This window comes from Phyllostomus discolor, chromosome 6, assembly GCF_004126475.2.
Source record: "Phyllostomus discolor isolate MPI-MPIP mPhyDis1 chromosome 6, mPhyDis1.pri.v3, whole genome shotgun sequence".
Lineage (NCBI taxonomy): Eukaryota > Metazoa > Chordata > Mammalia > Chiroptera > Phyllostomidae > Phyllostomus > Phyllostomus discolor.
This window is the reverse complement of record NC_040908.2, coordinates 120,114,830-120,142,252: the sequence shown is the minus strand read 5'-3', so window position 1 is coordinate 120,142,252 and position 27,423 is coordinate 120,114,830. Positions and strand designations below refer to the sequence as shown.

The 27,423-nt window shown below is 40.0% G+C and overlaps 1 protein-coding gene across 3 annotated transcripts in view; it reads left to right on the top strand.

Moving 5' to 3' along the window:
- Positions 1-5,111: 5,111 nt before the first annotated feature.
- POLD3 (DNA polymerase delta 3, accessory subunit) overlaps positions 5,112-27,423 on the top strand; it is a 47,361-nt gene continuing 25,049 nt past the window's right edge. The window contains exons 1-5 of one of the 3 annotated variants that reach the window (XM_036028815.1): positions 5,112-5,330; positions 6,640-6,695; positions 15,153-15,255; positions 24,620-24,659; positions 25,888-26,020. In XM_036028815.1, the coding sequence (XP_035884708.1) occupies positions 5,271-5,330; positions 6,640-6,695; positions 15,153-15,255; positions 24,620-24,659; positions 25,888-26,020 (392 nt within the window). In that variant the 5' untranslated portion in view covers positions 5,112-5,270. Of the gene's footprint in view, positions 5,331-5,463; positions 5,762-6,639; positions 6,696-15,152; positions 15,256-24,619; positions 24,660-25,887; positions 26,021-27,423 lie in introns of those variants that run through there. The other 2 variants (XM_028515600.2, XM_036028816.1) reach the window with 2 other exon arrangements.

The following is a 27,423-nucleotide window of genomic DNA, read 5'->3' as shown; positions in this document are numbered from 1 at the left end:
CCACAGGGCCAGTGCACCCAGTGGACAGCTACAGACCACATCAGAGCATCACCACCCTGCCCCTGAACAGCTGAACCTCCATGGAGGGCAGAGGTTCGTGGTCAGTGGTCACAGACGTCCTTGCCACTGACTATCCTGGGTAAATTCCTCCCATTGATTTGCCAACAGCAACCAAGGCCCAACTAGAGCAGGAGGGTGTACTCAGCCCACACAAAGGGCACATCTTGAGTACCTAGCTTGCATGATAAGGGGAGGCTGTGCCACTGGACCCTATAGGACACTTACTACATTAGCCCACACTACTAAGCCATGGAGTCAAAGCAACTCTACCTAATACATAGAAACAAACACAGAGAGGTTGCCAAAACAAGGAGACAAAGAAACATGGCCCAAATGAAAGAAAACATCAAAACTCCAGAAAAAGAGTTAAATGAAATGGAGATAAGCAATCTATCAGATGCAGAGTTCAAAACACTGGTTATAAGGATGCTCAAGGAACTTAGTGAGAACCTCAGCAGCATAAAAAAGATCCACTCAGAAATCAAGGATACACTAATTGAAATAAAGAATAATTTACAGGGAAACAACACAGTGGATGAAGCCAAGAATCAAATCAATGATTTGGAACATAAGGCAGCAAAAAACAACCAATCAGAACAACAAAGAGAAAGAAGAATCCAAAAAAAAAAATGAGGATAGTATAAGCAGCCTCTGGGGCAACTTTAAGTGTCCAACATTTTCATCATAGGGGTGCCAGAAGAAGAAGAGAAAGAACAAGAAATTGGAAATCTATTTGAAAAAATAATGAAAGAAAACTTCCCTAATTTGGTGAAGGAAAGAGACATGCAAGTCCAGGAAGCACAGAGAGTCCCAAACAAAATGGATGCAAATAGGCCCACTCCAAGACACATCATAATTAACATGCCAAAGTTTAAAGATAAAGAGAGAATCTTAAAAGCAGCAAGAGAAAAGCAGAGAGTTACCTACAGAAGAGCTCGCATAAGACTGTCAGCTGATTTCTCAAAAGAAACTCTGCAGGCTAGAAGAGATTGGCAAGAAATATTCAAAGTCATGAAAAGCAGGGACCTACACCCAAGATTGCTTTACCCAACAAAGCTGTCATTTAGAATTCAAGGGTAGATTAAATGCTTCCCAGATAAGGTCAAGTTAAAGGAGTTCATGATCACCAAGCCCTTATTATATGGAATGTTAAAGGGACTCATTTAAGAAAAAGAAGATCAAAACTATGAACAATAAAATGGCAATACATATCTATCAACAATTGAATCTAAAAAAACAAACTAAACAAACAAGAAGAACAGAGACGGGAGTGTGCATACAAGAGTGTTTTGATGGTTGCCTGTTGGGAACCTCCCTGCCTGGTTTCAGAAGCTGTAACCCCCCATGGCTAAGGCTGAGTGAGAGATCTTGGGACCATAAGCCACTCAGGAGACAAAGCTTATATCCCTGGCAAGGGTGCCGCTTCTGCCCCCTTTTACTTCACCTTTCTTGGCCCAGAGCTTATGCCTGAGTAGCCAATGATGGGTAAGATTCCTCAAGGGAGGGATGACCTAAGACAGGCATGGTCTCAAAGGGGCCCTGAGGGAAGGACTTGGGGGGCTATAGAAAAAGTGGGTGATGGACCCTCGCCCCTAGGCTTTGACATAGCCTGAGTACTTATTCTGTCTTCAAGAAGTCTCCTAATCTCTTGGCTGCCTTACTTCCCCTGCCTGACTTAAGACTGAAACAATGACAGAGGAGGGTGCAGCCCTGTGCTGGAAAGGGCGGGTTCCCCGGGGGCAATCAGGCCTAAAAAAGAATGCATAAAATCCTGTGAAACCTGCTTTGCTAAGAATGCCCTCAATTTTCTGATAAGGGTCCGAGCAGGAAATGAGCTTGTTTCCCAAAACCATATGGCCCTTTAGCTAACTGACCCTGACTCAGAATAAACCCTCATAGTTCTTTATATGTTATCTATTGCTTGATCCTTACTGCCTGAGAATGATTAATGAGCTTTACCTGTATTCTTGTGGAAACTGAACCCAATAAAAGCCCATTGAGGAAAAGGCTCTTGGCCCTTCTCCTTTTGAGAGATCAGCCACCTTTCCTCCCCAAGCAGAACCTGTCTTGGTAGACTTATTCTCATCTGAGGCAGATGGGGGGCTCTTCCAGCAAAGCTCCCCCACAGTTGCCAGATGGGTGGGGAGTGTAGGGGAATGGATGAAGAGGTGAGGGGATTAAGACACACAAATAGGTAGTTACAGACTAGCCATAGGGATGTAAAGTACAATATAGGAGATGGAGCAGCCAAAGAATTTATACACATGACCCATGGGCATGAGCAATGGTGTGGGGATTGCCTGAGGGAGTAGGGGGTGCTAGGTGGAGGGGCACAAAGGGGAAAAAATCAGGAAAACTGTAATAGTATAATCAATAAAATATAATTTTGAAAAATTTTAAAGAGGGTAAGATTAAACCCATCCTTTCTTGCACCTATATCTATTTTCAATTTTCCTGGTTTGGAAATGCTTGGCACAGTAATTAAGATTCCTTAAATGATCAATTTTCTTAAACTATTTATTGGTGTGAACATGCATATTGAAAACTGTATGTGTCAAAAGTGTACCATTCAAATCATTTTCACAGACTCAACACACCATGAGACCAGCACCCAGATCTAGAACCAGAACATTATTCTGTTCTCAGAAGCCTTCCAGTTTCTACCCTCCCAAGGGTAACTACTAATCTGGCTCCTAAAAGTTATTTGATCTTTTAATATTGGCACATCTAGGACCATGTTGGGCCAGGAGTTCTATATTGTATTATCTGCTCCCATTTAGTTGGGAAGTAGTATCAGGTCTCTGGTCAGTTAGTGATCTTGACTTATATCCAACTCCTATGGAGCAATGATAAGAAATAAGAGTACCAGTCCCAGCAGTACCACTTAATCTTGTGACCTAAAAAATCCATGTCTCCTCTCTTAAGCCACAGCAATATAGTCTCTAAAATATGGCCAAACACAATCCATTCACAGAGTTGCTATGAGGATTAGATGAAATCTCATTCTCAAAGCACCCAGGACAATGTAGTGTGCCTGGTTTTAGCAATGTATAGCTGACTGTTACTAATTTTTATCGTGTGCAGTTGTGATGTGAGGGTTTTTTGTATGCCATTTATAACTCTGGGCAAATAGAATTCTTTGATTTTCTCACATACTCTCTCAGTCTTCCACATATCAGTAGTCAAAGGAATCATCATTTACCTACAAATTTAAGTTCCAAATCTCAGCATTTTTCTTGATTCCTATCTTTCCTACATTCCATTCATCTAAATCCTCAGCAGGTTTGCTGACCCTAAAAAGGAAAAGCCAAGCCACTATGCTCTCTCAATATTTACTACCATTATCCTATTTTAACCTACTACCATACCTCACTTAAATATCCTCACAAGAATGTAAGCTTGTGAACAGGCTCCCTGTGTTATTGACCGCAGCTGTACACCCAGTGCTCCAGTGCCCAGAACAGTGTCAACAGTGCCTGGCTCTTAGGCTTTTGCTAACTAAATCCTGAATGAATACATGTTACAACAAACCTTTGAAGTGGGTAATATTATTTTCATCTCATATTGGGTTGGCCAAAAAGTTCATTTAGTTTTTTCCATACGATTGCTTCATTTGAAACAATTTTATTAGATTGTACTGTCACAACTGTCCTATCAGTATGCATAAAAAAACTTATCAAAATTGGTGAATTTTTGTGCAGCCATTTTAATATTGTACGTGGGAGAAGATATGCAGTATTGTGCTGCATATTATGTGCATATTATGCTTTATTATTTCAAGGAAGGTAAAAACGCAACTGAAATGCAAAAAAATGATCTGTGCAGTTTATGTAGAAGGTGCTGTGACGGATAGAACATGTCAAAAGTGGTTTGTGAAATTTCTTGGTAGTATTGTCATTTTGGCCAAATAATTCTTTGGTGTGGGGCTGTCTTATGCATTGGAAGATGTTTAGCAGCACCCCTGGCCTGTACTCACTAGACATCAATAGCGGGAGATAGCTGACAGACTCAAAATATCCAAATCAATAAAGTTATTGGAGAAAATGAAAAATGTGTCTTTTATTTTATGGAAAGAACTAAATGGAGTTTTTGGCCAACCCAATAGATAGGGAAATAGGCTTGCAGTGGTTAAATAACTTATTTAGGGTCACAACAACAAGTATCAAAACCAGGATTCAGTTCCGGGGTCTAACTCTAGAGCCTGCTAAGTTATCCACTATGCTGCTGTACTGAACTACACTGGCTGAGGCTGAAGTCAGTTTCTTTTTTTAGAAAGGGGGAAAGAGTTAATTTGTTGTTCTGCTTATTTATGCATTCATTGATTGATTCTTCTGTGTGCTTTGATGGGGTGAACCGACAACCTTGGTGGATGGGAGAGACGCTGTAACCAACTGAGCTATCTGGCACTGAAACTAATTATCAAGGGATTTTTGGCTGATGTTAAAATAAATTTTAGTTGAAATTCTCCAACCTGAAATCTTCCTCTCAGAATAAAGTTACTATGCCCTTCACACAACCGGGTAGTGTCAGCATGATTTGGATTCTCTGAAATCTCATCTCTCTTCATTGGTCTCTAATCCCAATATTCCAGCCATAATGATCTGTTTTCTCTTCCCAGCAAATGCTCCTGCCTCTACAGAACCACTGTCCCTCTCCCATCCGCTCTGGAAAACCTTCCCTAACTTCTGAATTCTGAGGGATTATAATAAGCAGCGTTTTATCCCAGTTGGCATCACTCAACTAAAATTACTTGTTTATTTCTTTATTGTTCACTGCTGTGTCCCCAGTGCCTAAGAAGTGCCTGGAATAGAATAGGTACTTGATAAATATGCGTTTAATAAAGATATGAAAGGGCAAGGGTTATTTTATCAGTTTATAGGACTGTGGTTCCTGGACGTGTATTTCACCCTGGGTTAGGCAGTAAGTGTCACTGGTGAGATTTCAAACGAAGGTTCCACAGACAACTCGTTCAGACCACGCCCTCTCTCCTAGTTCCTCTTCCGCCCGCTCCCACTAGCCCCGCCCACCCCGGCCTACACCAACTCTAAGAGTAGTTTGACTACCCAACGGCCGCCGTAGTGCGTCGCCTCCGTTGCCTTGGGAAACGACCCGGGAACTGGGTTGTGGGGAAAGACGTTTCCCGCCGGCGGGAGCTGCGGTTGTAGCGGCGTGGAGAGATCTGAGGCTGCGGGGCCCAGCGCCGCAGTACCATGGCTGACCAGATTTATCTGGAAAATATAGACGAGTTCGTCATGGACCAAAATAAGATCGTGAGGAGCTAGGACTGGGGAACGCGGGCGAGGGACCGGGGTTCTAGGCCCGGCGAGGGCGGCAGGTCCTTGACCCTTCTTGAGGTCTCGTGGGGAGTGGCTGAGGGAGACAGGTCCCCACCCCACCGCGGGAGAGGTCTTCCAGTTTGCTCGCAATTCCTCGTCCTTTGGTTAAGGGTGCGGAGCACTGTGCACAGATTAGGAGGGAGGGGTCATTGGTTGTTAATATTTCTAGGACGTCCCTACACCTGTCTGATAAGGTGGTTGGCGTTTAAAGCCCCAAATTTACAGTTGGGGAAATTGTAACCAGACTTAAGTGACAAGCTGTTTAACCTCCCGCAGCCAGTTTCCTCTTACTGGAAATTTGGCATTGATGCAGGCTTGACTTGCATCTCACGGGGGTGGAGTCAAGATCAAGAAAGACAATGAAAGTGAGTGCACTTTGCAAATCGTGATGATGCCTACTGAGAACTTTGGACCTACGTTATTGCATTGACATCCAGAGTTCGGTAGAAAAGGCAGCTGAAGCAGACAGAGGGGCCAAATAACTTGTTTATTTGTGATAAGGGACAAGCAGTTTTCCAATCTATGGTTCGTTTCTTGCCAATGTTTTTTTATACATCACACTGCTGTTGCCTAATTATTGGAAATTAGGCTGTTGCCTAATTACTGGAAATTATTTCCAGCAATTATTGGAAATCCACACCAATTATTGGAAAATCAGCATTTTTAATTGGAAGACTTTGAGAGAAGAGTGACAGGAGAGTTGAAGGAAGGATGGAAGGCAGGTCTCGAGGCCAGGAGTTCCCAATCTAACCTGTGATACAGTACTCGTGGGCCTCGTTCGTTCTCGGACCCCTGCAGCACCTGTGCCTTTTAATGTTTGCTCAAATGGCTGCAACTTAGAAGTTTTTCTGAGTCATACACTTGAAAGTAATCTAGCTTTTGGGTGAATTTTGGGGTAGTTTTCAGTTGTGGCCCTCAAAAAGGACAGAATGTGAGAAAAAGGGCCTGAATAAAACAAGGAGTGGGAGGAAAATGAGAACTTTTTCTTTGATGCATAGTCAGCCTTCCTTCCTTTTCAGATTTTTTTATTCATTGGTGTGTGAAACAAACTTTTTAGTGTTGGTAAAATAAATATCTCAATCCTGCCTTCCCATATAGCTGGTTCTTGGTAAAACTGGGGTGGCATCTATTATAATTTATGATGCCCAATTATCTAGGACCAGGAGTCTTTAGGAACCCTTGGAACTGACCTGCACTCTGGAGTCATCTAATAAAATGTCTAAAAAATTCCTCCTTTCTGCAGGTGACATACAAATGGCTGAGCTACACACTAGGAGTTCATGTTAACCAGGCCAAACAGTAAGTCCAATTTACTACTCATTTTAACCACATCGGAATTTTTTTGGTGGTTTTGTTTTGTTTTTAGGTTTATAGATAGCCTCTAGGTCAGAACTTTTTTTCCTGGGAAATGGGAAGGAATACTAGTTTTATGACTTTTGTCCATTATTTAGGACATAGGTAAACTTGTATACAAATGAGTAGTGATATGTTTACTGGGTTAACTTGTAGTCTTGCCCTTTGGTTAACCTCACTTTGTTCTTTCAGATTTATTGAATGGGCTAGCCATTTCTGGTAACATCTCAGATTTATACGTCTGTTATCTTACATCTTCATTGCAGTTTCACACATGCTCACATGCTCCTTAGGCCATCTCTGGGTGCTCCTGAAACACCTCCATAATGAGGTCAACAGGTGTTTGACACAAACTGTATAACGGCATAAGAGAAGGGAGAAACTTTCAAGTGAAACTAATGTTTAAGATGGTACAGAGCATTGCCTTTCTTGAATTTTGCCATATCACTTCTCCTTGCTAAAAAGGAAAAAAGCAAGCTTTTGGATCAACTTCAAATTTCATGACCTGCAAATGTGCAGATGTTGTCTTTGTCGTAAGGGGTAGAATTGGTGAACAGGCTGAGGACACATGTATTGAGTTAAATACTCATTTAGTTTATTTAATCCCATTCAGGTGGTTGGATTTTTTTTCCTATTCCTTTGAGTCACAGAAACTTTCTTTAAGTGGTAGGAAGGTTCCCTGAGTCTTAGAAATTCTCTAGAGTGGGCTGATTTGGCTTTATTTGAGTTGCTTTTTGATAGTCCTAGGAGTCTGATTTTGACTGGCTGTTTATGCCTCCAAGACCTATACTCTTTTGGGGGATGGATGTCTGTAAGAGTCATTATTTGTTGTGGTTACAGATGTTTAAATATGAAATGAGGTAATTATTACTATATAAGCTTGTTGGGGTTTAAATGTGCATATTGGAGAGGAAATAAATTTGCCTGTGATTTTTTTAAAGATTTTATTTATTTATTTTTAGAAAGAGGGGAAGGGAAGGAGAAAGGGAGAGAAACATCAATGTTTGGTTGCCTCTTGAGTGTCCCCTACTGGGGACCTGGCCTGCAACCCAGGCATGTGCCCTGACTGGGAATTGAACTAGCAACCCTTTGGTTTGCAGGCCTGCATTCAGTCCACGGAGCTACACCAGCCAGGGGTACCTGCGATTTTATTGTAGCTTACCTTATTACCTGTAATTTTTATAGGATTAACACACTGTCTTGCCCCAGCCTGACTACCAACTTCAACCCACACCACTCTCCATCTCTCTTACACTCTAGCCATGTTTGCCTTTCTCTTCCTCATATATGCCAGACCCATTCTCACCCTAGGATGTGTGCCCCATCCCCTCTGCCTGGAGTGCTTTCCCAGCTGTCATCATCCTCCAGGTTTCTGCTCGGGTTTCACACGCTTCTTGAACAACTCTCCCCTAATGCTCTATGTCAGGTATCCCCACCCCTCCCTAACTTGCTGTCTTATGTATTTCTTTTGTATTAAAAAAAAAACTTTATTCAGATAGAATTCACATACCATATGATTCACCCACAGAAAGCGTATAATTTATTGGTTTTTACTACATCCAGAGTTGTGCAGCCTTAGCTACAATTAATTTTAGAGCATTTTCATCTACCCCAAAAGGGACTCTATATCCATTAGCTGTCACTCATCATTTTCCTGCAGTCCTGCCCCCACTTCTCCCAGCCCTAGGCAACTACTGATATATTCTTTGTCTATAGGTTTGCTTATTCTGGCCATTTCATGTAAATGGAATCATGTAATATGTAAACTTGTGTGCCTGGTTTTTTCACTTAGTATGTTTTCAAGGTTCAACCATGTTGTGGCATGTATCAGGGCAGTCCTCACTTAACATCATCTGAAATGGCTTCTTCTTTTTTTTTTTTTTAACGATTTAATTATTTTTAGAGAGGGGAACAGAGAAAGAAGGAGAGAAACATCAATGTGTGGTTGCCTCTCACATGCCCCTACTGGGACCTGGCCCACAACCCAGGCGTGTGCCCTGACTGGGAATTGAACCAGCGACCCTTTGATTCACAGGCCAGTGCTCAATCCACTGAGCCACACCAGCCAGGGCTGAAATGGCTTCTAACAAAATCAGTTTTACCATAAGCTAATTGATATAATAAACAAGAGTTCTTACAGTATCTCATCAATATAATGAAATGACCTTATTTGAGGATCTATTGTACTTCATTTCTTTTTATGACTGAATTATTTCATTATATTGTGTTACTAGTTTCTCAGGGCTGATGTGACAAAGTACTACAAACTTGGTGCTTAAAAAAATCACGAAAGTATGGCATGTCTCACAATTCTGGAGGCCAGAAGTCTGAAATCAAAGTGTCAGCAGGGCCACACTCTCTGAAACCTGTGGAGAAGAATCCTTTCTTGCCTCTCCCTAGCTTTTGGTTTGCCAGCAATCTTGGGCATTCCTTCGCTTACAGCTGCGTGACCCCAGTCTCTGCCTTCATTGTCCCGTGACATTTGTTGTCCTCGTGTGTCTGAATCTTCACATGGCCATTTTATAAGGACACCAGTTATGCTGGATTAGGAGCCCACCCTCCTTCAGTTTAACCTCAGCTTACCTGACAGTACGTGCAAAGATCGCATTTCCAAGTAAGGTCACATTCTGAGTGTGACTGGTGGCTAGGAGGTCAATGTATCTTTCTGGGGGACACAATTTAACCCAGAATGTATAGATAAACCGTATTTTGTTTATCCATTCATCAGCTGATGAACACTTATGTACATTTGGGTTGTTTCCACATTTGGGTGTTATGAATAATACTACTATGAACATTCTTGTACAGACATGTATTCTCAGTTCTCCTGGGAATTCTGGGTCAGATGATAAACCTGTATTTAACATTTTGAGGAACTGACATACTGTTTTCAAAGTGTCTATGCTATTTTATAATCCCACCAGCAATGTTTGAGGGTTTCAGTTTCTCCACATTCTTTTCAACTCTTGATTATCTGTCTTTTTATTTTTATTTTAGCCAACCCAGTGGGTGTGAAGTGGTATCACTGTGGTTTTGATTTGCAGTTCCCTGATGACTAATGGTGTTGATCATCTTTCATGTGCTTATCAGCCATTTGTATATCTCTGGAGAAATATTTATTCTAATCCTTTACCCATTTCTTTATTGGATTATTTGTCTTTTTCATTGCTGAATTGTAAGAGTTCTTTATGTATTCTGGACACTAGACCCTGATCAGATATGACTTGCAAAAATTTTCTCCCATTTGTGGGCTGTCTTCATACTTTGTTGATGGTGTCCTTTGAAGCACAGAAGTTTTTATTGTTGAAGTCCAATTTATTTTTTTCCTTCTGTTCCTTCTATTCTTTAATGGAGTATCTAGGAAGGCTTTAATTGAAAGTCAAGAAGATTTACTTTTGTGTTTTCTTTTTATTCATTTATTTTTACAGAGAGGGGAAGTGTGTGGTTGCCTCTTGCATGCCCTCAACTGGGGACTTGGCCCACAACCCAGGGATGTGCCCTGCCTGGGAATCGAACTGGCAACTTTGGTTTGCAGGCCAGCACTCAATCCACTGAGCCATACCAGCCAGGGCCACTTTTGTATTTTCTTGTAGTTATAGTTCTTACACCCATAATTACCACTATATTTAAGGTTTCTGCATGTTGAGTGCTTGTTAATGTGTTAAAATGCCTCAGTCCTCACAGTAAGAATACATTATGGTTTTTAAATTAGGTGGCGCACAGTGGGAATAATTTATCTCAGCTCCATGAAGTCTTGGACCTCAACTGGGAAGCCTCAATGGCTGGAGCCCTGTCATCTGTAGGCTTCTTTGTTCATGTCCGCCAGTCAATGCTGGGCTGTGGACCAGACGGTGCACGTGGTCCGTCTCTGGCCAGGGCTCCATCAGGGCAAGGTGTCTCTGGGTAGTCGGACTTCTTAAACAGCAGCTCAGGACTTCAAATCTAGTCCTCCAGCACAAGGCAGAAGCTGGTTGCCTGAAAAGTCAAACGGTATCATGTCTGCTTTGTTTTTTCAGTTAAAATGAATCACTAGCCCTCCCAGATTCCAGGGGAGAGGATGGAGTCCACCTCTGTCTGGGTGGGCATGGAAGAGTATGTGGAATGGGTGACATTGTTGCAGCCATTTTTGGAAGACACAGTGTACCACAATTGTTGTATCTTTGATGCTTGGCTCCTAATAGGTGCCCATAAATACTTGTTGAATAAATACTAAGCACCTGTGGTTGATATTTTTACACATTTTTATCTTACACAATGTATTTAACATTCCACTGGTGTTACCAGCCTCTCTTAACAAATGAGAAAATCGAGGCTTGAGTGTCCTGTCACTTTTTCTTACTGTACCTGTAGCGGAAGCATTTATTCATTTAGTTTAACATTTGAAATATTCTGATTTTATTTTATTTTTTAATTTTTATTGAATTTATTTGAGTGACATTAGTTAATAAAATTACGTAGATTTCAAGTGTACAATTTCACAATACACCATCTGTATATCTGTCACCATTGAGCCCCGTTTCTCCTCCACTGCCTCACCCCACCACACTGTCCCTCTGGTAATCAACATACTATTGTCAGTGTCTGAGTGTTTTGTGTGGTGTGTTTTTTTTTCCTTAATCCCTTCACCTTCTTCACCCAGCCCTCTAACCTCCCTCCCTCTGACAGCTGTCAGTCTGTTCTCTGTCTCTATGCGTCTCTTTCTGTTTTGTTAGCTTATTTTGTTCATTAGATTCCACATACAACTGAAATAATTTGTCTTTCTCTCTCACTGGCTTATTTTTATAGTAAAAGGATTTAAAATATCCCTGATGGCCCTGAGGTTAGTGACTGGGCATGACTGGTATTGATTTGCTTGGATTCATTGAAGAAGTGTTCTTACTATATTTTGCTATAATTTTTACTATATTTTTAGCATTGTTTTAGGCTCTGTCATAGAACAGCAAACTTGATAGACAAGGTCCTCCCCATCATTAATTTATACAAGATAAATTCAGGTTGTAAAAATGTTGTGAAGGAATTAAATTGGGTTAGGAAAGGCTGTATACCTTATACACTGTGTTTGTCCTAGGGAAAATTATGGGTGGAACTTATCAAGAGGGAAAAGTAATGAATTAAAAGGAGAAGATATAGTTAATCATGTATGTAGGAAGTACATCTTATAAGAACTCACGTTTGTTGTCATTTATGTTTAATAATGTTTTGCACACTTTGTTGGTAAAATGGTGTAATCAGATAAACATGTCTTAGAGTCTTTAAAGATGTGCAGAAACTATTTTTTTTTTCAGGGTTTGTGCAGTTTTGACTTCCTGGTTAATATAAAAGAACTGGGGATTGTTTAAGGAGACAAGTACATAGAGGATGTCTGTGATGATATATTAGTTGTAGATAAAAGATTTAGCCCACAAGCTTGAGAGCATCTTGGGCATGGTACCTACCTGCCTATCATTTCTTTTACTAGCATGGTCCTAATTAGCATAAGTAAACCACAATGTTCATGAATTTGTGTTACCTCATCTTTCCTAATGCAATCACTGCATGAAAGGTAACACTAAAAGAGAACAAGATAGAGCAATCAACAAAAAATGCTAAATAGGGCACATTTTTATCCTTAGGGAGCTTATAGTCTAGTGGGGATGGCATGTGTATAAACTAAGTAGTGAGAATACGAAGTGGTAAGTGCTATAATAACAGATACAGGATAGGCTCTGTTAGAGCTTAGAAGTCAGGGTGCCCTGCTGGCCTGTGGTTGTAGGAAAGGCTTCACACAGGAGGTGGTAATTGAGCTGCAGTGTGGAGGAGGAATTAGGTGGATGAGGTCTGAGCAGAGCGTTCCAGGCAGGAGGGGCGTATGAAGGAGCAAGGAGAACTGCAGAGTGTTTCGGAAGAATGCAGCTGGTGTGGGTGTGAGAGAATGGTGAGTGATAGGGGGGATCGGAACGAGAGCAGTCTTACACGTCATTGCTAGGGAGTTAGAGTTGATCCTCAGGGCCTGGGGTGCTACTGAAATTTTTTGAATAAAGAATAACTCTTCAGACAAGAATATCCAACTACCTTTTCACCATCACTTGTGACTAATAGGCATCTCAGACTTAACATGCCCCAGAGCTAACTCCTGATTGCTACCCCCAACACCTGCTTCGCCTGCTTTTCCCCATCTCAGTAAGTGACTTTATTCCTTGAGTTGGTTAGTTCAGTCATCCATAACTCCTTTTTCTCTCATACCCCACAATCAGTCCATCAGCAAATACTGTTATTTCTCCCTTTAAGTTCTCCCAGAAGTCATCCACTAATTTACTACCTCCATTGCAACCACCCTGGTCTCAGCCGCCATCATCTCTAGCCTAGATGACTGCAGTAGCCTCCTAACTGGACTCGCTGCTTCCTGCCGTGCCCCTCGGCAATATATTTTATACACAGCAGTCAGGGACCTTCTAACAGGTGAGGTCATGGTATTTCTGCTCTCGACCTTCTGCTGACTTAACTGGCTTCAGGTTCTCCATAGGGCTGCAAAGCCAGTGTCTGGCACTTGGCTTTCTCTGCCACCACTGTTCTTCCTTATTCTGGGTCAGTACACTTGCCTCCTTTCTGTTCTTCATACCTTGCCCACATGCTTGCCTCAGTACCTTTGCATTTGCTGTTCTGTCTGTCTGGAACATTATTCCCCAAGCCACAGCGGTGGCTTCCTCACTTCCTGCAGGGCTCTGTTCCTGAGGCCTTCCCTAATCACCTTATATAAAATAGCCAAACTTCTCAGGCACACTCTATTCTTACGCCTGCCCTGTAGATTTACTACCGTTTAACATATATGTAGTTTTTCATTTGTCTCTCTCTTTTGTACTGTAAGCTCTAAAAGGTTAGGGACTTTGCTTTGTTCATTGCTCTCTCCTTAAGGCATAAAACATAAAGTAGCCACTCAGTAAAGTTTTGTTGACTTAATGACTTGATTTCATTTTTAACACTTTTACCCTGGCAGGCTTGTGGATAAGGAAGAGGTGGGGGTATGTGCAGAATTGACACTTGGAACTGAAGTAGTCCAGTCAAGGGATTTGAAGGGCATGAAGTCAAAAATTACTTGGGAGGGAGACTGACTAGATTTGGCAACTCACTGGACAGGGAGAAGTGAAGGATAATGATTCCCAGATTCCTGGCCTGGTGGCCTGGGCAGATGTGGTTGTCAGGAGCAAGTGGAGCCATGGGGATGAATGAAAGAGGCTGACCATCTGGTTTGTCCAGGACTGTTGGCTGTAGCACCAAAAGTCCATGTCTCAGGAAATCTCTGAAGTCCAGGCAAACCCAGGTGGTTTGTTACTCTAATATGTACAGTGGAAAGATAGGTAAAGAGAGAACCCTAACTGGTATAGAAAAGGAGGAGGCAATCAAGTCTGTGCAGGAAATGGAGGGGAGGTGTGGAGGGGCAGTTAGGGGGGCAGCAGGAGACACCCTGGGTCATGGGATCGTGGAAGCTAAGAGAGCTGATGCTTCAAGAAGTGTGGTCAGTAGTGTAGGTTGGATTTTCCTTCAAATTTTTGAGTTTGAGTTTCTGTCTTTCCTTGGCAGAGAAGTGTAATGTGTTATAGACTCAGTATATATTTCTTGAAATCAAAGATACAAATGATATGTCTCTTTTGCTGTTTTTGTTAATCTGTGAGTCGTGGAGGGGAGCCAACCTCTGATACTTGCTGGATCGTAAGGATAAAAATGAATTTAGGGACGTTAAGCAACATTATTTGTATGTCGAGTGTTTGGCGGTCTCAGGTTAACGGATACTCGGAGTACTGGGTGCTGCGGGTGAGCTGCTGCACTGTGGGTTCTGAAACAGCACTGAGTCTGAGCGACCGTAAAATGAACTGCCCAGATGGATGTTTGTGATCATGTACTTAGTGGTTCTTGATGTTTTGGACCCCTTTTGAGAAACTATTAAAAACCCTGAACTGTTGCTCTGCAAAAAAGCACGTATACATTTTACTTACAGTTTTGGGGGTGGAGGGCTGGTTCTAGATGGCCATAGAAATCCCATGGTTGAAGAATCACTAATCGGTCTGGTGCAGCCCTCCCATTTGATACTTCAGGATATCAAGGGACCTAGAAAAATGAACTTATCCAGGGTCACGTAGTGACTGAACTTATTCTTGGTTGAGTGTTGTGTTCATGGCCTGTTACTGTTTTCTTGCAGGATCACTCCTTCTGGGCCTATTACTAGGTTTCTTTCATTTCAGTTATGACTCGGGTCATTGTGCCGCCTCAGTAAGTTGGCCTCCACTTAACTCTGTGTCCACAGACTGAGTAAGATTCTGTAGAATTTTCTGCCAGATTTAATATACCTATCTTTTAAGTCACAAATTAAGAGTTGACGAGGTAACAAACTCTTACTAATGACTTGCTTGTGCCTTTTGCTTGGAACAGGATGCTGTATGATTATGTTGAAAGGAAGCGAAAGGAAAATTCGGGAGCCCAACTGCATGTCACCTACTTAGTGTCTGGCAGTCTTGTTCAGAATGAACATTTGGTAAGTTCTCAGAATGTTATAATGAGCTTAAATATGTTTGAGCTATAAACTGTTAAATAACAATATGGGGGTGGGAGAACACAAGATTTAGTATTTTGGAAGTTTTAAAAGCTACCTGGCCCTGGCTGATGTGGCTTAGTTGGTTGAAGCATTGTCCCATACACCAAAAGGATACAAGTTAAATTCCTGGTCAGAGCACATGCCTAGCTTGTGGGTTCGGTCCTGGTTTGGAGTGTGTATGAGAGGCAGCTAGTCATTGCTTCTCTCTCGTATCGGAGTGTCTCCCTCTCTCTTTCCCTCCTTTCCCCTCTCTCTAAAAATCAATAATCATGTCCTTGGGTGAGGATTTTTTTTAAAGCTATCTAAAGATTATTATTTTGAATTTTTAGAATAAACTTAAAAGTCTTGAGAAGTTTTGGCAATATCTTGGCTGTGATGCAGAGACTATAGTATTATTATGCAATTTTCCTACACAATAAGACTTTAGGAGACGGCTTCTGTTGCTCCTCTTTCTCTTGAAGATATATTAAGGAAAATGGTGGTTCATTTCCATCCTGTTCAAATGTCAAGTCACACACTTAGCTGTTCAGAAAGTATAATTTTATTATTTTTTTAACTGAAGTTGATTTTAATTTGAGCGTTCATTTTGGTAGGCTTCTGTCTGAGTGACCAAAAGAGGGGGGTGGCAGCAGGGACCTGCAAGCGCAGAGGCATGGGTTGGCAACGTCTTTATTTTCATGCATTTTTTCCGGTCTGGTATGTGGTCGCCCCTCAGCTTGGGTCTCTGCTGCATTTCCATCTTCCTGACCACAGTGCTCTCTCAGGTCTGCTGACTTTCTCTTAGCTACTTTCCTGTTCCCCTTGAGGACAGAGGGATCATTCTACTCCCGTGACATGGGAAACTCTGCTGCGATAACTCATTTTTCTGCACCAAACTGATTCTTAGGAACTTTGATACTTCCTCCTCTCTGGCTTCCTCCCTGAAGTAAGGCACATTTTCTCTGTTTTCACTTCCCCAAACCTCTGATTTGAAGGTTCTTTTGCTCCTACCACAACCACCAGCCCAACAGAACTTAGCCCAGCAATTGGGGCTCCTCAGAGATCTGCCAGTATCTGTGTTCCACTTTTCTTTGACTTTCCCTCAGACTCATGTATTCAGAAGCCTGATTTATCAAAATACTGACTGGATTTGTCTTAGAACAATAGAGCCCCAAGCGTGTGAGATTTAAAACTAGAATGACAATTGAATAATTTACGAGGGGAAACAAAATTGCTAGGGGGATCAGATCCTTATATTCTCCGACCAGCAGTTTCCTTCCTTGTTGGTAAGCTATTTGACAAGCCAGGTGATAATCAAGATATTTGCAAGTGTAGAATTAGGTGTCATTGTATATCTGAAACACAGAATTAAGCAGACCTGATTCATTTACTCTTAGAAATAAATGCGACACTAGAATCCTCCCTTTGTATGGCTCTTGAATAGACACTGCCGAAGTTTGCCTCTGAATATCTTTTTTCCTTTTGTTTCCAGGGCTCACTCGCTTTCTCCTGCCTCCCTTAGTCAGTGCCTTCAGTCTAGTTGTAGCCATTTCTTTACCTGGGAGTCCTTGTGTTTCTTTAAAACAGTGAGCTTTATTCTTTTTTTGGCTGCTGTGTTTTTTTTGAGAATCTGAAAGAAAAATTCATGTTGAAATTCATATTTGTAAAATTTTGAATGTTCACACATAACTCTGGAGCAGGGTCCAAGGTTAAGAATTTATGTTTTAAGATAAAGTTGAAAATTTTAATTCTAAGCCATATGACAGAGGTTCTTAATTTGGAATCTTTGCATGGTTCTTGCAATCCAGGGGGTTTGGGGATAAACCCCGGAAAGTGGATTCAGACTGTTCCTTAGTGCACTTTTGGAGATGATTTTTCAAAATGAGGTGTCAGTTAAAAACTTTCATGCTGTGGCTTGCTTATGAAGGCCTTCTGTTTTGAGATTTAAGAAGGCATTAATATTCTGCCCATCTTTTTTTAAGCAGCAGAATGCTTTCAAATGAAATCTTAATTAAAATCCTAATATACACCCTGGCTGGTGTAGCTCAGTGGATTGAGTGCTAGCCTGAGAACCAAAAGGTCAAAGGTTCGATTCCCAGTCAGGGCACATGCCTGGATTGTGGGCCAGGTCCTCAGTAGGGGGCATGTGAAAGGTAACCACACATTGATGTTTCTCTCCCTTTCTTTCTCCCTCCCTTCCCCTCTCTCTAAAAATAAATAAATAAAATATTTAAAACAATACAATCCTAATATGAAAAAATACATTGAGAGTAGGATTGCTGTGGTTGAAGGGATTGTGAGGATTTTGGAGCTCTGTACTCATCCTCCTAATCGCCTCACAGGCCAGCCCTGTGGAGCCCTGTGGAATGACTGACGGAGCGTGGATGCTCACCTGTGCATTTTTCCTAGGAGAGAGCCCTCCTGTGCAAAGTCAGAATATTAAGCATAATTTCTGGTTTTGTTGTTTTAAATTTCTTTAAGTTTTAAGTGTTTCCAGAAAGGAAAGAGATAAATTATAGGTTTTGAATGGGTTTTGAAATATACTTTTTATTTTTTCCAATGATTGTGATTATTGTAAAAAATGTTTGACAAAAGTAAAAGCCTCCGTCTAATCTCATCCCAGAGAGTCTTCTAAAGAATTACTTGTTTTTTCCCCTTTCTTTTTTTAGACCCTTTTATTTTAAAAAAATTTTTATTGTGTGTACTATTACACTTGTTCCAGTTTTTCTACTCTTGCCTCCCTTCCCTCTGTGCCTGCTCCTCACAGTCAGTCCCTGTACCATTGTTCATGTCCGTGGGTGGCGCATGGATGTTTTGTCTGATCCCTTCACCTTCTTTCTGCCAGTCTCACCCTCTCCCCTCCCCTTTCAGCGCTATCATCTGTTCCTTGTTTCTGTGCCTCTGATTCTATTTTGCTCGTTAGTTTATTTTGTTCCTTACATTCCAGTTATAAGTGTGGATCATATGGTATTTGTCTTTCATTGCCTGGCTTGTTTCACTTAGCATAATAGTCTCCACTTCCATCCATGGTGTCACAAAAGGTAAGAATTCCTTCTTTTTTACGGCCAAGTAGTATTCCATTGTGTAAATGTCCTATAGATGTTTTATCCACTCATCTACTGATGGACACCTGGGCTACTTCTGTATCTTGGTGATTGTGAATAATGCTGCAGTGAACATAGGGCTGTTTATGTTCTTTGGAATTAGTACTTCGGGTTGTTGAGATAAATTCCCAGAAGTAGAATTGCTGGGTTGTGAGGCAGTTTCATTTTTAATTTTTTGAGGTATCTCCCATACTGCTTTCCACAGTGGCTGCACCAACATGCATTCCCACCAACAGTGCACTTTGGTTCTGTTTTCTCCACATTCTCACCAGCCCTTGTTTGTTGATTTATTAACGATAGCCATTTTGGAAGGTGTGAGGTGGTATCTCATTATGGTTTTAATTTGCATTTGCATCTCTCTGATAGCTAGTGATGTTGTACATTTTTTCATATGTCCATGGGCCACCTGTATGTCCTCTTTGGAGAAGTGTCTAGTCAGATCCTTGGCCCATTTTTTTTTTTAAGATTTTATCTATTTATTTTTAGAGAGTGGGGAAGGGAGGGAGAAAGAGAGGGAAAGAAACATCATTGTGTGGCTGCCTCTTGTGTGCCTCCCACCAGGGACCCACCTCACAACCCAGGCATGTACCCTGACAGGGAGTTGAACTGGTGATCCCATGGTTCACAGGCCTGTGCTCAATCCACTGAGCCACCCCAACCAGCGCCTTTTCCCATTTTTATATTGGTTTGTCTGTCTTCCTGCTGTTGAATCCCATGAGTTCTTTATATATTTTGGAGATTAAACCCTTGTCTGATGTATTACTGGCAAATATGTTCTCCCATACAGTGGGTTCCTTTTTCATTTTGCTGCTGGTTTCTTTAGTTATTCTGAAGTTTTTTAATTCATTGTAGTCCCATTTGTTTATTTTTTCTTGTGTTTCCTTTGCCCTAGGAGATACATCTGCAAACATACTGCTACATAAGATATCTGAAATTTTACTGCCTATGTTTTTCCTCTAGAATTTTTATGGCATCACAACTTACATTTAATTTTTATCCATTTCGAGTTTATTCTAGTGTATAGTGTAAGGTGGTGGTCTAGTTTCATTTTTTTGCAAGTACTAGTCCAGTTCTCTCAACACCTGTTATTGAAGAGACTGTCTTTACTCCATTGTATGCTCTTCTTCCTTTGTCAAATATTAAATGACCATAAAGATGTGGATTTATTTTGGGGCTGCCTATTCTGTTCCATTGTTGTATGTGTCTCTTTCTATGCCAGTACCAGACTGTTCTGATTACAGTGGGCTTGTAGTATAGTTTGATGTCAGGTATTGTGATTCCTCCTACTTTGTTCTTCTTTCTCAAGATTTCTGAGGCTATTCTAGGTCTTTTTTTACTCCATATATATTTTTTGAATATTTGTTCTAGATTTTTGAAATATGCCATTGATATTTTAATAGGAATTGCATTGAATCTGTAGATTGCTTTGGGTAGTATGGACATTTTAATGATGTTAATTCTTTCAGTCCATCAACACAGTATACTCCTCTGCTTACTTGTATATTCCTCAGTTTCTTTCTTCAGTGTCCTTAGTTTTCCGAATATAGGCCTTTTATCTCCTTGTTTAAATTTACTCCTAGATACCTCATTTTTTGTTGTTGTTGCATTAGTAAATGGGATTGTTTTCTTAGTTTCTCTTTCAGATAATTCATTATTGGCATATAGAAATGCCTTTGACTTCTGAGTATTGATTTTGTGGCCTGCTACGTTGCCAAATTCATTTATTAGGTAAATGAATTCATTTATTCTATTATTAGTAGTTTTTTGGTGGAGTCTATAGGGTTTTCTATGTACAATATCATGTCACTTGCAAATGACAGTTTTATTTCTTCCTTTCCAATTTGATGCCTTTTATTTCTTCTTGTCTGATCACTGTGGCTAGGAGCGCCAGTACTATGTTGAATAAGAGTGGTGAAAGTAGACACCCTTGTCTCCTTCCTGATCTTAGGGGGAATGCTTTTAGTTTTTGCCCATTGAGTATGGTGTTGGCTGTAGGTTTCTTATACATCGCCTTTATTATGTTGAGGAATTCTCCCTCTATTCCCACTTTGCTGAGAGTTTTTATCATAAATGGGTGCTGTACCTTATCAAATGCTTTTTCTGCCTCTATTGATGATCATATGATATTTTTCATTTTGTTTATGTGATGTATTACATAAGTGATTTGCAAATATTGTACCAACCTTGTATCCCAGGGATGACTCCCACTTGATTATGGTGTGTGATCTTTTTTTAATGTATTGCTGGGTCCTGGTTGCGAGTATTTTGTTGAGGATTTTAGCATCACTATTCATCAGGGATATTGACTTACAGTTTTCTTTCTTTGTTGTGTCTTTATCTCGTTTTGGAATACTGGCCTAGTAAAAAAGAGTTTGGAAGCTTTCCCTCTTGAATTTTTTGGAATGTTTTGAGAAGGATAAGTGTTAATTTTTCTTTAAATGTTTGGTAAAATTTGCCTGTGAAGCCTTCTGGTCCAGGACTTTTGTTTGCTGGGAGTTTTTTGTTTACTGCTTCAATTTCATTAGTTGTTGTTGGTTTATTCAGGTGTTCTACTTCTCCCTGAGTCAGTCTTGGGAGATTGTATGATTCTAGAAATTTATCCACTTCACTCAGTTGTCTAATTTCTTGGCATATATTTGTTCATAGTACTTTCTTACAATCCATTGTATTTCTTTGGTATCCATTGTTATTTCTCCTCTTTAATTTTAGATTTTATTAATTTGGGTTCTCAGGGGGTTTTTTTTGATGAGTCTGGGTAAAGCTTCATGAATTTTGTTTTATCTTTTCAAAGAACCAGCTTCTGGATTCATTGATCTTTTAGATTTTTTAGTCTCTGTGTCATTTATTTCCACTCTGATCTTGATTATTTCCTTCTACTCCCTTGCTGTTGTTTTTCCAGTTCTCTGGAGTATAGGGTTAGGTTGTTTGAGATTTTTCTGTCTTCTTTAGGTAAGCTCGTAATGCTATGAACTTCCCTCTCAGAACTGCTTTCGCTCTGTCCTGTAGGTTTTATGTTGTGTGTTCGTCTGCATTTGTTTTCAGGTCTATTTTACTTCTTCCTTGTTCTCATTGATGACCCATTCAATATTTAATAAGCTGCTATTTAGTCTCCATGTATCTGAATGATTTTGAGTTTTTTACTGAGGTTGATTTATAGTGTCATGTCCTTGTGATCTGAGAAAATGCTTGATATGATTTCAATTTTCTTAATTTTGTTAAGAATTCTTTAGTGTCCTGTCTTGTGGTCTATCTTTGAGAATGATCTGTGTGTTCTGCTGCTTTGAAGAATGATTTGAGAATTCCAAGGGGACATTTGGCTGATTCTTTTTGTTTTGTTAAGAGGTTGTCAGCCTGACCCATCCTTCATGAAGTTCCCCATTAGCTTTTTTTCATCTAATGGTTTTAGTTGAGATTGACTTTTATTTTATTATTGCCTAGATCATTAATTTGCAAGGAGTTAAAAAATGGTCATGTTCTACTTCTGTCATTCTTTCTGCATATTATTGGCTAAAATTGTTCTATAAGGAAGAACTGCCTCTCATTAACTAGCCATATCTTTCCTTTTTCCTAAACTGCTGAAAAACTCAAGGGGTTTACCCTCAGCCAGGTTCTGGGCTTGTGGGTACTAAACTTTTAATAGGAACCCACTGAATTGCAGCTCTGCTCTGGTGTGCATTATTTTCGCATCTTCAAGCTGGCATTTCACTGAGTTGTTTATGCATTTTCAGCATCCCCGGAGGCAGCATATAACCGCACCAAACTCTCTGGGTTGTCCAGATTTTCTCCTAAGGGTACCAATTATTATTTTTAGGGCTCTTATTACAAAGTCGCATAGGCTTGAGTGGTTAGTTCCTAATGCTCTTTTTCTTATAAGCTCTGTAATTTTTATTGTATAGCTTTGCAGATGACATTTTTAAGAATGCCTGTTTTGTTTTTGTAAGAGAAAACACATTATGAAAACACACTAACATCTCTAGTTCAGACTTAAAATTACATTTTTTAAAAAAGTTATTTGATTTTATATTGCTCTTTTATGATGTGAATTTTGGTGGTTCCTACATTAACATAAATATGTATTTGCTTTAGCCAAATATGTGAGATTTAGAAAAGCAAAACCACTATTTTTACTAATAATATCATTACTGAAAATAGTTTGACTCCTTTGCAGTTGTTTTGGTCTGTAGGATGTATCCTGCTAGGGATGCACAGTCAACCTGTGGTTTAGAATCACTTGAAATAATTCCTCTCCATAGGTAAACCACCAACTAGTTAAATTCCATTCTTTTTCCCTCTTTGAACTTTTAGGTTTCCCCCTTTCCTTTACAGGTAACTCTTTTTATTGATTTTGTGTTCTTCTTCCATTGTTTTTGTTATATATATATATATATATTTAAGATTTTATTTATTTACTTTTAGAGAGGGAAGGGAGGAAGAGAGAGAGAGAGAGAGAGAAACATCAATGTGCGGTTGCTGGGGGTTATGGCTTGCAACCCAGGAATGTACCCTGGCTGGGAATCGAACCTGGGACACTTTGGTTCCCAGCCCACGCTCAATCCACTGAGCTACGCCAGCCAGGGTGTTATATATATTTTTTAATAGAAGCAAATATATATTCATATTATACCCCTTTCTTAGATAAAAGTTTTCATATATCATATCCTATCTAGACTTTGCTTTTTTTTTTTTTACTTAATAAATCCTGAGCATCACTCAATAGTAGTTATAGAAATAGTCTACATTCTTTTTTTTACAGCCACGTGGTCCTACATTAATACATATACCTTAGTTTATTTAGCAGTTCCTTATTGGTAGTTCCTTATTATTTATAATCTTTGGCTATTACAAATAGTGCTGCAATGAATAGCTTAATGTATGTGTGTTCTGTATATTTTTGCCAGTGGGTTTTAAGGTTATGTTCCTAGAATTAGGGTGTTTATGTACTTCGTTGGTTATTGCCAAATACCTCTCCATTGTTCGTTTCCAGCAGCAATGTATGTGAGTGCGTTTCTACACAGCCCTTGTCTTATGTTTCAGGGTTATTTGTGTTTCTTTTTTTTCTGTGAACTATCTGGTCATATGTCTTGCTCACTTTTTTTAAAGATTTTATTTATTTATTTTTAGAGAGGGAAAGGGATGGAGAAAGAGAGGGAGAGAAACATCAGTGTGGTTGTTTCTTGTGCACCCCACCACAGGGGACCTGGCCTGCAACCCAGGCATGTGCCCTGACTGGAAATTGAACCAGTGGCCTTTTGGTTTGCAGTCCAGCCCTCAGTCCACTGAGCCACACCATCCAGGGCTTGCTCATTTTTCTGAAGGATTGCTAGTTTTTGTTTTCTCTATTTTAGAAGCTGTCTATTAACTCTTTGTGATAACTTGCAGGTATTTTTTCCACTTTATCATTTGTCTTTGTACTTTGGTTAAAGTTTTATTATTTATTTATTTATTTATTTGTCATCTAACAGTTGGCAGTTTTTATGGGTTTCTATTATTTCTTAATTTTGAATTACAGTTAGGAAACTTCCTCATTCTCAGATTTTATCATTTTTTTTAATAATTCACCCATGTTTTCTAATAGTGTTCATATGGTTTCATTCTTTACATTTAGATCTCAGTTCCATTAAGCATTTATTCTGTTTTATGGTGTGAGACATCCAATATTTATCAGATTCTATATGATTATACAGTAGTTCTCATTACATTACCTATTAAAAAGTCCTCTTTCCCTCATACTGATTTGAGATGCTGTGGGTCTTTTTATTTATTTACTTATTTATTTTGAAGAGATTTTATTTATTTATTTTTAGAGTGAAGGGAAGAGAAAGAAAGAGGAGAGAAAAACATCAGTGTGTTGTGGTTGCTTCTCACATGCCCCCTTCTGGGGACCTGGCCTGCAGCCCAGGCATGTGCCTTGACTGGGAATCGAACTGGTGACCCTTTGGTTTGCAGGCTGGCACTCAATCCACTGAGCCACACCAGCCGTGGCACTATGGGTCTTTTAAAAATTGTATTGATATCTATACTTTATCATTTTCTTTAACCTCATTGAGAAGTTTTTATGTAAGCAAGTTAAAAATGAATGTAACTATTAAACTGTAACATATTTTCAGGGCTACTTAATGTTTCTAATTTTATATCCAAATATAATTCAATTATTGGCTAGGAAACTAGATAATTGCAAGTTGCACTGTTTTGAACATTAATGAAGTGTTATTTCCTTACAGTGCCACAAGGTTGCAGTAGTGAGAGAAGATAAATTGGAAGGTAAGTATTTTAGCAATTTAGCAAGTTTTTCCTCTTATGGCATTAATGTAGGTACAATAAAAAATCTTCTCCTAACATCTGCATAAAATATATTTAGCTGTTTAACTAAAGAGCTGTATATTCCTTTTATTGGTAGTTCCTGAAACATTAAAATATGATACTTCATCTGCCTAACTTCCCATTTTTAAGGTCAATAGCTGCTAACATTTATAAAGCACTTTTATCACAGGATTTCAGAACTCGTGACAGACATGCAGAAACTATTATGAATACCATATGGACCGCCTCAGCAACTGTAAAAAGACAGTAGTCTCTGACTGTTGTGTTGTGTTCCATAACAGTTTTTCTAGGAAGAAGATTAAAGAATGTTTTTCTAAAGTCAGAAAGACTTAATATTTCTAAATTAAATTTGTACACCTGTTTCAAGACTGTGCTACTGTTTTTTTTTAAAAAACTGAACTCAAAGGAACTGTGTAACGGTCAGGGTCCATGTGATGTTGGACATGTGTCTCCAGACAAAACCTATACAGTTTTACTTTATCAAGTCTTTTTCTGGGGTCGTTTTCGTACAGATTAACTTTGATGTATCCAGGGTGGTAGAGTCTACATTTTTTTCTTTCTGAATTCCCACATTGGTACGCAAAGCAAGATGCATTCATTCAGTTGATACCTAGTGAGTATTTACTCTGTGTGAAGCTCCGTGCTAGGCCCTGGAGACGGAGACTTGGAATAAGCTAGGCACAGTCCGTTCCTTCATGGAAACTAAAGTCTGATCCTCTGATGTTCTTACATGTTTTTCCTCTGCGGGCTTATCTGGTTAGTAGTATTTTGTTACAGAGTTGCTTTCTCTAAAGTTGAATTACATAAGTGAGTCTTCTCAGATAAAAATTACTTATTCCTCAGTTATATACCAGAGTGTAAGAATCTTCCCTGACTGAAAAAAAATTACAGTCACCATCAATCATTCATTAATATTTACCGAGTGTCCACTGGATGAGTGATACCATCACAGGTACTGAGAGCTGACTCACCGCCACCTACCCTGTCATAATGTCCCCATTGGAGACAGAAGAGGTGATGTTATACTTATATGTGGCTATTTGGCCTTTTAGAGCTTTTGGACCACTGCAGATTGCAAATGGTTTTCATGCAGAAGGGTTTCTTGTTAAAGTCCCCACATGGTATGAAGCTTGTGTATTAACAGACTGCTTTTCCTGTTGACTTGCAGCAGTGAAGTCCAAGCTGGCCGTGACTGCCAGCGTCCATGTGTACAGCGTCCAGAAAGCCATGCTGAAGGACAGTGGGCCTCTGTTCAACACCGACTATGACATCCTTAAAAGCAACTTGCAGAACTGCAGCAAGTGAGCTCCTTAATGTTCCTTGTGGGCTTCTTCACGGATTGATTTTGTAAGATGTTTACACAGTGGCTGCCTCTTAAGACTGAGTGCCAAGTCTAGTAAAACCCCATTTATCTTGCAGTAAGACACATGCCTGGTTTTATTAGTACATCATAAGGTGAAAAATAGCAGCCACAACCCATATTGAAAACCCCAGTGGACTCCCCATAAATCTATTTCTCATGTATTTATCCTGTCCCTGCCACAAGAAATGTTTGTCGTGCCCCCTCGTTACTCTCTCACCCCAGTCTCTGCTTGTCTAAATTCTGCCCATCCTTTAAGAACCAGTTCAGATGCTGTCCTTCAAAAGACTACTTCTAATTTGATATCCTTCTGCCTTCCATCTGAAAGCAATTGGCTTTCTGTAGCCAGAATTAGGTCTTGTTCGTCTTCAGTATCCTTCCCAGCACAGGGAAGTGATGAACTAGAATGCATGTGGTTTTTCGTATTGATGGCCATGGACTTGAGTTGTGGTTTTGCTGCTTAATACCCCATGGATTTGGACAGATTACTCACACTCTTTGAGATTTGGTTTCTTCATCTTTAAATTAGATATAATAATGCCTACTTTTTGAGGTTGTATTGAGGGTTCAGGTCAGTTCCCCGGATACATGTTGAGTGCCTACTACTTGAACAGATACTAAGCAAGGTAACTTGAATTCATTCAACAAAGATCTGATGTGTACCTACAACCTGCCACACTCTAGAGTGAATATGGCCCAGTATCTGCGTAATACTCTGATTATGTGGGATGAAGATAGAGATTTTGGAATCAGAGAAAACAGGTAATTAATTGGGTAGACATAATCATACAGAGGGAATGCCTGGAATAAAAGAAGGACGTATGCAGCCCTGGTTGGTGTGGGGCGCCAGCCTGTGAACCAAACTGTTGCTGGTTCAATTCCCAGTCAGGGCACATACTTGGGTTGTGTTCCAGGTCCCCAATAGGGGTGTGTGTGAGAGGTAACTACACATTGTTTCTCTCCCTCTCTTTCTCCCTCTATTCCCCTCTCTCTAAAAATAAATAAATAAAATCTTTAAAAAAACAAACAGAAAGTAAAATTCTGGGCCATAATTACTGTCTGTGTATCCTTGGGCAAATTAACCTCTCTGTGCTTCAGTTTCCTCATCAGTAGAATGAAGTTGACAACAGTAACAACCTCACAGGGCTATAGAGCATTAAATGAATTAATGTATATAAAGTGCTTAGAACCGTGCTTGGCACATAGTAAGCACTATTTAAGTTATAACCATTTTAAAAGAGTGGGCAGAAGAATAGGGGCCCAAGAGGGAGCAGCCAGAGGTAAGAGGAAAATCGTGAGTGTGTGGAGTTCTAAAAGCTAAGGAAAGTTTCAAGAAGGAGGGAC